This window comes from Epinephelus moara, chromosome 22, assembly GCF_006386435.1.
Source record: "Epinephelus moara isolate mb chromosome 22, YSFRI_EMoa_1.0, whole genome shotgun sequence".
NCBI lineage: Eukaryota > Metazoa > Chordata > Actinopteri > Perciformes > Serranidae > Epinephelus > Epinephelus moara.
The window spans coordinates 5,954,429-5,966,784 of NC_065527.1; the positions used below are offsets into that span (position 1 = coordinate 5,954,429).

Below are 12,356 nucleotides of genomic sequence, written 5' to 3' on the forward strand. Positions count from 1 at the left end.
CCTCTTCGGTCTTCCATAAGCAATGTATCAGCAGCTAATCAATAAAGCTTTCAAAAACCAATGCTCATTCAAAATCACATAAAATGGAACATAAAGTTGGTGGTGAGCAAGCCAAAAGAGAGAGAAGAGAAGGAGCAGTTTTAATCCTTAGCCAAGAAAAAGAAAATCATTTGGTTGTTCAGCTGGAGTTTCACACTTGGGCAGACAGCTGTGGCAGTTATAAATATCTGTATCACGAGCTGGGATCTGTATCTGTGAAGAGAGCTGAACTGCCATCGGCCGGGCTGGGCTTCTAAAAATAGCAGGCAGGCAGGCAGGCTGGCAGGCAGGCAGCCGACTCTGCCTCTGTCTCCACTGGATTTGATTAGCCCTGAAGAAGCTCTGCCCACCCCGACAACCCCCCAACTACACCCCCTACCCTCCTCCCCGACACTGTGAGTGTGTGTGTGTGTGTGTGTGTGTGTGTGTGTGTGTGTGTGTGTGTGTGTGTGTGGCAGTATGTCTTGTCTCCAGGCCAGGTTCTTTCTCACTGCACACAACCACCGACACACTCTTCATTGTTGAGGAAATGCTTACATCGGCTTTTCTGAAGTGCAATCTTATCTTCTCGACAGCATGGTTAAGGTTAATATCGCCGCATATATGCAGTGAGTTATGATTACCAGCTATCTAAAAACAAATAAAGCCTTGTTCAAATTATGACACAGCAACATGTGTTGTGTAATCCAACACCAAAGGCAACAAAAAAGATGGTGACTTAGACAGAGCATCAAAGCAGAATCCTTCCCGACAAGATTTTCAAAGGGGAGCTGCTAAAATCACACCTTAATCATTTATGATTGATTATCAAAAGTCAGTTTAGTTTTATATCAACAATGGATCAAATGGCTGTTTAATGTTAAAGTTGTCGCTCATAGTGACAAACTCACAGCGTTTTATCACCAAACTCATTTTAGCCTCCTGTTAATGAAGGGCAGAAACCTCATACCTTTACGTCTGTCTGAAGCTTTTACAAATGTTTAACCCATGACACGTATTAAAAAGAGCCTGTGGCTAAATGTTGTAATTTCATGGATAATCAAACTATCGGCAAAACCTCACAACTTCCCCGTCTCCATCTGCAGTGCCACACACTACATGAATAAAAGTTTAAAAAAAGAACTGGTTGTTTGAAAAATTGAGTCCCTGCTGGATATGTAAACTTTCTGTTGCTGCCGCTACACAGGTTAGACCTAGTGCTGGCGCTGGCCACCAGCCCACTGTGACACCCAGTGCTGGCTGAATTCAAGTTGCTACAGCGGCTGCCAAACGCTCTCCTCCCGGCAAATAGTCTCCTAGCAGTGGGCAGTGATCGGAGGGATCACAGGATGCGCTAGCTAGCCAGCTATCTAGCTAATTCCTCACTCATTCCTGGTCCCATAAAAAGAGAGAATTTGGCCAAATGTACTGAGCAACAGGAAAATGTGAGCGCACACAAAGCTACAAGAAACTTTGTAGCCTGTAAGTTGATGATAATGTGATGCAACGCACTTACTGCCCTTAGATGAAGCCGTTTTAGGCAATGGACAGAACACACTGATCACATACTTTGAAAATCAATATAAGCTTGCATTTAATAATATGGAAGTATCTGACTGTACATTAAGACACAATGCACAACGCACTGTTAACCGTAAAAACATGTTGTTGGGTTTTTTTTTTGGTTTTTCATTTCCCAAAAAGTAACAGTTTTGGATATATAAGGTTTCTGCCTAACAGCGATGTAGCTAACTGTCAGGCAGCTATTTTCAGTAAAAAGTTTTGAAACTGTAAATCCTCTGATGCTACCTGCCCAGTACCAAGAGGCACACTGATAAAGGTTGTGACTAGCTGACAAAGAAAGAGGGGCTTTCATCAGCAAAATAACTAGACGTATCAATTAGGTGGTGGTGGAGACCAAAACAGAGCAAAAAGGAGAGTGAATATTGGACTTCCTTCCATCCACAGGTCCACAGAGTCTGTCATCAAATCCTGGATTGTTATCAGTGAGGATTCACCATCTGTTAAATCAAGTTGTGGCTTATTGGGGCTGTGTGAAACGGTTTAAATCATTCCCATTATATCTAAAGAATAATCTTCAGTTATCAATTTATACTGAATTATGATATGGCAAATGTATATGGAGCTATTATTTTGTGACGTCTTTACATTACTTGGCTTGTCTGATCAACGGTCCACATATATTCAATATTTAATTTTATAACAATATATGAATATAAAAAATATAAACGCAGAAAATCTTTGTAACTATCCCTCAGTTTTCCAGTAAGACCAACTAAAGGCCTTCTGAGTGTCTCTGAAACCCATTCTGGGAGCCACTGTCAAAGATATTACTGCAGTGTCCACTCCGGTAATATCTCACCAATGACCACCTGAAATGGGACAATTTCATTTCATATTTGGCTGGGTTAAGAGGTGCACGTCATATAGAAAATTGTGCACTCTAAAACCGCTGATGCTGGCAGTAGGAAGCCCGGTAACAGCCTCCCCACTCTCAGCCTGTTTGCTCTTCAGCCTCAGAGGAACACATACAGGACATCTCTATTCTAACAACAATTTCTATATTACAATAACAAGGCATTATGAGGAGGGAAGCAAAATTGCGATGGATGCAGCTTTGCAGCACCCTAGATATTTGGCGTTTTGGAGATAATCGCTGGGCGTGTCAGAGAGACCTGCCTATTCCAGTATCATAGCTTCAGTTGAAATGCCCTCGATGACATCTGTCTGGTGAAGATAGGTTCATGGGAAGGCTGAGTGAGTGAGCAGGACTGCACGCCAGCCAACATTACAGTGACTCATGGGCAATCACAAAGGTGGGATGGCTGTATCCCCTTCTTTTCTCTTACTCCCAGCCTGTCACTCATGTCAGCCCTCACATAAATCCCCAACAGATGGAGTTGGGGGGTCCAAATCCCCATAAAACTCTGCATCTGCTGCTGTTTCGGTTACATGCACGGGAATTCCAATGGGGAGCAGAACTTTTATTCACAGCGCTCTTTACAGACCCCATCAAACTATAACAGAGCTTAAAGAGGTGATGCGCTCCCGCTGAGGACAGGCAGGTGGAATGAGACACAAAGCCGCGGTGATGAGGTTAGAGGACTAATCGACAGTGTCAAAGAAAGCAAGTTGTGGAAGCGCCCTCACTCTCCTCTGAGATGAGTCATTGAGAATGTGTAAATAATCGGCAAAACCAACACGTCTGAGCAGCCAGACCTCCTTCACCTGCGCTGGATCCTTCCCACCCTGACAGCATACACATTTTTCATGCCCACAGGCGTTCACAATTTGGTGGGAGGATTGAAAAAAAACGGGTGCTAAGATTGAGCGATAAAAGGTCAGTGAGATAAACATGTTGAATCCTTCTGTGCTGATTACAGATCAGTCATGACTGATTGCACTCATAGTCTGCGGGCTCAAGTACACACGCCAAGGAATGCCAGTGCCAAAAGAGCAGACACTCACAGATCAAATATTCAAAACATAGGAAACAAACAATATATAGAAAGGTATGTCAAAACTCAAGCCTGAGCAATCATCTGGCCCAATCTGGTTTAGGTGGTCATAGATGTCCAAAGTCACACTTGACTGGCCAGTGTAAGATTCAAATATGCAGGAAACACCCTGCTTCACTGCCAGCCAGTTTGGCTAGAAGGTTTTCAATTTCCTGTGCATCTGTCCATCCATCCACCCAGCCAAAATCAGTTATTAGCAGCTAATATAGATTCTCTCTCATTCTATCATGCACACACACTGACAAATCATGATCCACATAGCACCAGTGCGATGCCTATAAGCACTTTAACATATGCACGGAAACAGCTCAAAAAGGTAGCAATAAGAGGGCTAGAAAGGTTCACAGCGATGTCTGCGAGCAACATATCCGCACTTCCTGTTACAAATTGAATCAGGAAGATTGGCTTGTGAGAAAGCTGTCTGAGGATGAAGGCACTTTGGCCATAAATGTGGGCCTCCAACACAAAAGGAGAAGACGCAGACAGGTGAGATAATGAAGAAATATGGAAGAGAAGCATTGCCAGCACCGACTCATCAGCCTTCCAGAAACAAGCAGCCGAGAGATAAGAATGTTGATACTGGATGACTGTGTAAAAACACAGATTATGTTCAGTGACAAGATTTTCTTTTTTACACACAATGGCAGAGTTTTTAGAATCCTCACTTTCCACAATATCTGTGCAGGACAGCTGGTGTGGCTACAGGTAATAGTAACAGTTATAAAAAAGGCAAATGTTAATTAAAACTCTGTTTTGGGACTGTTACGGGACGCAGGTTTCAGTCTCTTGCATGATAATCTCAAATGCAACACATCAAACTCCCACCCTGACCTGTACACCTTTAAGGCCTGTGTCCACATAGCATTGTTTTCTGAATGCTGGTGCCTTTTTGCAAATGTTCCCAATGAGGAGAGCACATACAGTATATGGCCGCATGCAGCCGTCTAGAGAAAAACTGCTGTGCCAAGCGTCTTTTTTCAGAGTGCTCAACCTTTTTTGTGCGGCCACTGTGAGCACCTCTAGTTGAAGTCTCTGAACTTATCAGAAAGATGCAGGTGATGTCACGGACGCTTCTTCAGCAAGGCCACTGTCTATCGTCACAAAAAAGATAGAAAAACTCATTTTCTGGGAGCAGGTCGGTCAGCGGACACTGGATGTTGCTGGAGAGTGCTGTGCCTTCATCACCGTTCACTTTTTAGACTTTTTTATTAACTGTGTATTCAACCCTCTGTCAATGTAGCATTACGTTAGCTGCCGAGCTAATGTTAGTCTCAAGATATTGTTGTCATAGAAAAATACCATTGCGTGTCATTAAACAATGGTGGGATCGTCTTTTATGAAGCGCTTGGATGAAGCCCTCCCCAGTGGCCTGCCACCTCTTTGCTGCTGAAGGAAAATGGTTTGTGGACAAATACCCTTAAGGGGCAAACGCACTGAAAGCAATTAACTGAGGGACATCATTCGACACGTCAATTGATGCCCTTATGTCGCACTTCAGTTGTCAGATTCAAAAATCCACCACCATAAAACCAGAATTAACTTAGTGTATAAGTTGTGAAAGTCCATGAGTCCATGAGTCCATGATCGATGCTGTGTCTCAAATCACGTACTTCTGTACTTACACTTAATATTTTGAGTGCATAAGTGTGTTCACACTGAGAAGCATGGAAAAATGCAGTGCACTATGAGTACCCGGACTCAAAACAGTCAAGAAGTTGAGTGTGGAACTATGGACACTTTTCGCCCTCATTGGTCGCCATCTTGGCTACGCAGCAGAAGGGGAGGGACCACTTTTCAAACTGGAAATAGCGGCCGAGGAGTGTGCGACCATGAACATCACTAAATTGTACAAATACATGTTTTCTTGCACTAAGCACCACTGTACTGTTGTCGGGTATAAGCCAGCAGTATATTTAGCAGTCTGTAATGATTTGGTAACGCGAACGATAATGCAAATGCTAATGCTAGTTTGCTAACTAGCTACTTTGCGGTCGTCATTTCCGGTGAGTGCACAACGGCCGTGTTTGGTTTGAGACAACACTACCCTGTCGAAATTTGCGCACTACGCCAGTAAGTACATAGTGCACATAGTATACTACATGGAAGTGTACTAACGGAAGTATGTGATTTGAGACACACCATGAGTTAGTGCCACCACTTCCTGTCTTCCTGTTTCAAATTAAAAGCTGTTGTTTTATACACGACCCAGCCATATACTTGGTTTTTACCAAGTCTTGTCTGTTAAAGTTTATGAATTATGGATCAAGTGTTTTGAGTATTTAGGGACCCACCAGCAAAAGACTGAAAATATTATTCATGTCGGTTTAAGTGTCTTCTTGGCAAATGGACTTGCAATGGACATAACATGACAATATTTACAACTAAGGAGTATAAATAATTGAGGAATGGACATTTAGTCAGAATTTTAGACCACTTCAAATTTAGGGAGTTTGACTGACACCTTTCACGCAGCTTAAATGAAACCAAACTAAACTGTGCTCATAATAATAGGCTCCAAATCCAAGACCTAACAAAGCGCTATAAAACAAACAGCATGCTAGCTCTAACAAATTTAAGATTTGAATTTATATTTGTAAGATTCAGTGTTTTTGTTACACTGGTTAGACGCAGCACTACAGGACTGTCTCCTGTGCTGCTCCCCTCTCGGTAAACGATCAGTTCGGTGTCTGCCAGGTTAGCTCAAGCTAATACAGCAGCAGTGGCCAACATCCAACACCCAGCCATTTAACAGTCCCAACAAACTCACACAGACACTGAACACCGCTCGACTCTGTCGTTAAACTCATCANGCTAGCTTCCCAGCTAACGTTAGCCCCGGCTCTCCGTTTGGATCCAACCGGAGCACCGAGCCCTGGTTTGTTATTCAGGTTAAAGTGGGAAGAAGCAGCGGGTTTGTCGGGCAGCTGAGTGAAGTTGAGTGAAGTGGAGCATGCAAACAAGCACGAAGAGCCTTGTTTTTAATCCAGGCGTTCAAGAGGTTTTTACCGGGAGCCAAATTATCCACAGAGGTCCCTCCCTCCTACAGATGCCTCATAATCAAATCGTGCGTAATGTGCGCGTAAACGTTAGCTGTGTGATGCTAACAGTTAACCCTGTCACTGTGTGCATGTGGGTGGACTCACCAACCGTCCCTGGCGCAGAGCAAAACACTCATGATAAAGAGAGGACATTATGAAAGAAGCCGATAACAAAAAAAAAATGCAGAGAAAAGATTTTACCCAGTTTCAAAAGTAAAAAATAATCATCATAATAATAGAAAATCAATATGTGGTGGTCAATGTTGAAATCAATCAATCAATCAATCAATCAATCAATGAAATGCTGGGATTTATAATCATCTCTAATATAATCTAAATGTCATTTAAATAAATCCAAAAACTGAAACTCAAATACCTACCCAATGAATGATCCACATATCCAAACAGTCAGGTCCAGCTGAACATAGTTCGTCACTTTATCCAAGTTTTATTTCTTCCACAGACAAACATCATCAGACTTGGCGTATTGCATAACTGTGCTTGGATTTACATCTAATAATATTCTCCGTGTCCACCCTTTCTACGTCATCATGTGTCAAGTGGTTGCTGGGTGCTGTGGGTTTGAGTCAAACTGCTGAAAACAACACAGCCCCTAACGATGATGACTCATGCAGCTGGAAACCCAGAATATATTTACTACAGCGTACAGGCAAATCAGTGCTCAAGCTTTGGTTGAGCACACAGTGAAATCAGTCACTCTGGTGTCTACTGTATGTACAACAGCACGTCTACAAAAGAAAAAGAAAAAGGAGCTCACGTCCTCACAACTTGCTTTAAAGCAGACTTTTAGCAGGTCGAGAGCCCCTGTGTAATTGGCTTTACTTAAACCATGGATTCAACACCATATATTCTGCTATGAAAAGTCAGAGCTGTCAGTCAAACACTGCCTTTAATAAGCCTAACCACTGATTAAAATGCCCAGCTTGCCTTTAACAATGGCTGGTTCTTTTATTCTCGTACTGCAAAGGTATTGGATATCTAACAGGTTATGCAATAAATCCAAAGGGAAAAGAATTGTGCTTCTAACCTGCAGTGTTGCTGTGCAGCATGAGGAGGATTTGGAAGTATAGTAGGGATGCAAACTACAACTCTGACAGATACAATCAGTGGAATTGGCTCTTTACAGTGGTGAGAATCTTGGAAATCCATATCGAGGGTAAAGGTTCATAAATATGTTCAGGAATAACACAAAGTGGAGTTCCTTATATCCTCACATCGGTTTTTCTTCAGTATAACCAGTAATCCAGGTGATCTATGTCTGTAAAGTGCACAAATTCTACCTTGAACCTTTAACTGAAGCCTGGCAACTCATGCTACTTGCAAGCACACGGGGACAAGCTGTATAAGGGCCGCCTCAAAACTGCATTCATAGACACTTTAAATTAACTTTATTTTTCATATGGACCAATGAGCTATTAGCCTGGCGTTGGACACGGAGTGTACATTTCCTCTATTCCCGAGGGGCGGTATCAACGGCTGTCACTCAAAGTGCCCCTTCACGCAATTGGAAAGACGGAAAACCAATCAGAGTAAACGAAACGTGTGACGTAGGCTAGCACAACGCCACTGTAAACAGACCAGCAAGCTGCAGCGGACATGAGCTGTGACGATGTCTGGGAAAGAGTGTTGCCATCTTTGCAGATTTCCTCCTCACTGTGGACTCTGAGTTGCATGGCTGTGATTCCCAGCTTGGTCGCTTCCCTGACCTGCTCCTCCATGAGAGCAACTAGCGGAGACACAACAATAGCCACTGGGTTTTCACTGAGTCCCATCTTTTTCCAGATCAACGGAGCCAGTTGGTAAATTAAACTTTTACCAAACCCCGTAGGAAGGACGGAAAACACATCCTTTTTTTCAATAAAAGCTTTCAGTGCAGCTGTTTGTTCTGCTTTCAAAGAAAATGTACATTCCAGTTCGTTCAACACATTTACCATAGCAGTTTCAAAATCAGTAGCCATGTTGGTTGTTTACGAAATGCATTCACTCTGCTCCCTGTCCCTCCTATTCTGATGACGTGCCTGCCCCAGAGTAATAAACGGTTGTGATTAGCCCGGTAAGCTTTAACCGATGCCAGAATGCGCCTTTATGATTGCATGGCCAGACTGATCTGCAGAGCGAAATAGAATATGTGCTCAGGAGATGAGGATGGTTTCACCAAGCTAATGAGCTATGGCCTGATTTTATACAGTGGCTTATATTTCAAATTCCAGAAATTCCAGTCCAACTTTATGTTCATCTAGGCCTCCTCTCATTATGTATACAAAAACAAGTTTTTAATTAAACTTTATGCAATGTGGCCAAATGCACTTTTGAACTGTATTGTATATCCCCACTGTGTAACCCCTTCCACTTTGTGATTTGTCCGGCATTCCTGATGTAGCAGGCCGGTAGTAGTAAAACTATGACAAATGGTATCGTATGAAACTAGAAGACCTAAGGAATCTAGTGGTACCAACCATGTCATGCTAACTTGTCAGGAAGGGGGCTAAATAATGCTCCAAATTTAGGCTGAATTTTGGCAAGGGAAAAACTGGGATAGCTATTTTCACAAGGAAACCCTTACCTCATATATCTGATATCTGAATGAAAATGGGTACAAATCTCCTCTTTACAGACATGCCATGTTTATGCTAGTCCCATGCAGCTTTTGCAAAAAGCATGCAGTACAAATGTGATATTTTGGCCAACTGTATTTAAAAACTGTGTCTCTCTTCTGTTCCTGAGTTATGACGTTGAGTAATGAACAGAAAAGTATTTCTGCCGAACGTTATGATGTCACAGTGAAGATGACCTTTGAACTTCTGGATATAAAATGCCATTCCTTCACCTTTTTATCCCATTAGACCTTTGTGTGAAATTTTGTCCTAATGAGCATGTGGATTCTTGAGTCATGGCCAAAAACATGGTTTGGGAGGTCACAGTGACCTTGACTCTTCCTTTGACCACCAAATTCTGATCAGTTCATCGTTGAGTCTAAGTGAATACTTGTGCCAAATTTGAAGAAACTCCCTCACAGTGTTCATGAGATATTGAATTCATAAGAATGGGGTCGGATGGACAGACAACCAAAAACATAATGCCTCAACAATTTACGAGACATAATTGAGCATGGGAATGACCTTCGTATACTTCTATCATAATGTTCTAAGCCCGTTTACAATTAAATAGGTGCCTCACAAAACATAATGTTTATTACATATTTATGACTAGAAATTAATCTTCAGGTTTCCAGCTTTTAGATGATGTATATTACTTCTATGTGGCATATACTGTTGACCTGCTATCTCCGCATAAAGACCCTGTTGTAGGGTAGAAGTTCAAACTTCTTCTGTGTTCACTATTAATTTCTATTTACACCAAAAACAGTAAAATATTTTAATTAAGACTCAGCTTTCTTTATTTTTTTGAGGGTAGGTTTCACATATAAATTATGTTTTATTATTTAATTTCAAATGTTCTTTTGTATATTTAGTTGGCAGCTGAACCAATAAAAATCCATCCTTTATACTGTATAAAGTATGCATAACTAATGTGAACTGGTAACGTGATTTTCTAGCGCAAGATGCTCTTTCTGTGAAACTGTTCAAAGTAAAAACTTGTCACTGACTGAGTCTTCTTTGACCATGAGCAGCTACGATCTTCCTGCATTCTCTCTACCATTAGTCATCATCCTGTCAAACTTCTCTTAAGAAAGTTAGAAAAGTTTGCTTTGTTTGGCAGCACATCTGAACATTAAACATCAATGCTGTTTCCTCTCCTGATGATTCACAAAGGAGAGAAAGGGGTTTTTCTGCTTTTTAAAGGTAAGACAACGCAGCCACCCCACTTGCAGGTGGTGTGGCTGTTGTGCTCCAGATGACCCTCAGCAGGTACACTCTGACAGCCCGCCCATTTCTACCCCTCCAACATCCAGTCCTAAACAAACCCTTCTCCCCTGCTGATCAGCTCAATCTACTGCTTGTTCTTGCCTTTTTTTCCTCCCCTGTCACACTATCTATATTTCCCCTTTGCACTCTTTGCTTCACACAAAAAACCTGTAAACACTTTTTTTCTCATTGCTATGCCTATGTTGCTCTGAGTCCTGATTCAAAGAGCAGAGTGCATCTGCAGCCAAGGTGAGACACCAGCCACATAAACTCTGTATTCTTTCTATAGCAAAAGCAGCAGTTTGGTGGTAACTAATGCCATAGATTTAACTTTTGCAAAGATATGCACACAAACATAGTGGTGTAAAGAGAAAGAAAAAGAGACTGAGGGGGTTAAATATCCCAACCTGAGATATTCATTGTCAGCAGAAAAGTCGCAGTGAGCAACTTTGGCACAAGCCAGGAAAAACAAAAGAAAACAACTGCTTGCATCTTAATCAATGACTGAGCAAAACAATAGGAACAATGGGTGATGCATTTTACACAGGCTATTGTTCATTTACCTTAATATGGCTGTACTCTGCCTTGCCGGACTCACTGCCCACGTTCTTGGTCTCGGCCCTGGGTTTGAGGACTTGGCGCAGCGGACTGGAGATGGGCAGGCCTGTCACACTGATTCCATCTGAAAGACATCATGGCATCGCACAGTCAGCAAAAGAGTATAAAGACAAGGCTATTACTACCACGGTAATCAGGGTATCAAACATTGTTAGACATCAATCATTTAATTAAAGTGATATTGTAATGAAGTGTTTTAATTATCTATCTATCTATCTATCTATCTATCTATCTATCTATCTATCTACCTACGTAACTACCTATCTATCTACCTACGTAACTACCTATCTACCTACCTATCTATCTATCTATCTATCGATCTACCTATCTATCGATCTATCTACCTATCTATCGATCTATCTACCTATCTATCTACCTATCTATTAATCTATCTATCTACCTATCTATCTACCTATCTATCTATCTATCTATCTATCTATCTATCTATCTATCTACCTACTTACCTACCTACCTACCTATCTATCTATCTACCTATCTATCTACCTATCTATTAATCTATCTACCTATCTATCTACCTATCTACCTACGTAACTACCTATCTACCTACCTATCTATCTATTTATCTATCGATCTACCTATCTATCGATCTATCTACCTATCTATTAATCTATCTATCTACCTATCTACCTACCTATCTATCTATCGATCTACCTATCTATCGATCTATCTACCTATCTATCTACCTATCTATTAATCTATCTACCTATCTACCTAAGTAACTACCTATCTACCTACCTATCTATCTATTGATCTACCTATCTATCGATCTATCGACCTATCTATCTACCTATCTATTAATCTATCTACCTACCTATCTATCTATCGATCTACCTATCTATCGATCTATCTACCTATCTATTAATCTATCTATCTACCTATCTATCTATCTATCGATCTATCGATCTATCTACCTATCTATCTATCTATCTATCTACCTACTTACCTACCTACTTATCTATCTACCTACGTAACTACCTATCTATCGATCTACCTATCTATCGATCTATCTACCTATCTATTAATCTATCTATCTATTAATCTATCTATCTGCCTCTCTATCTACCTATCTATCTATCTACCTATCTACCTATCTATCCACCTATCTACCTACCTATCTATCTACCTGTCTACCTAACTATCTATCTACCTATCTATTAATCTATCTATCTATCTATCTATCTATCTATCTATCTATCTACCTGTCTACCTAACTATCTACCTAACTATCTATCTAC

The 12,356-nt window shown here is 41.2% G+C and overlaps 1 protein-coding gene across 3 annotated transcripts in view; it reads right to left on the reverse strand.

Moving 5' to 3' along the window:
- The window catches only part of trappc9 (trafficking protein particle complex subunit 9), a 318,188-nt gene that overhangs the window by 189,356 nt on the left and 116,476 nt on the right, over window positions 1-12,356 (reverse strand). For all 3 annotated transcript variants that reach the window (XM_050034614.1, XM_050034613.1, XM_050034615.1), the window contains one exon: window positions 11,046-11,164. In XM_050034614.1, the coding sequence (XP_049890571.1) occupies window positions 11,046-11,164 (119 nt within the window). The remainder of the gene's footprint in view (window positions 1-11,045; window positions 11,165-12,356) is intronic.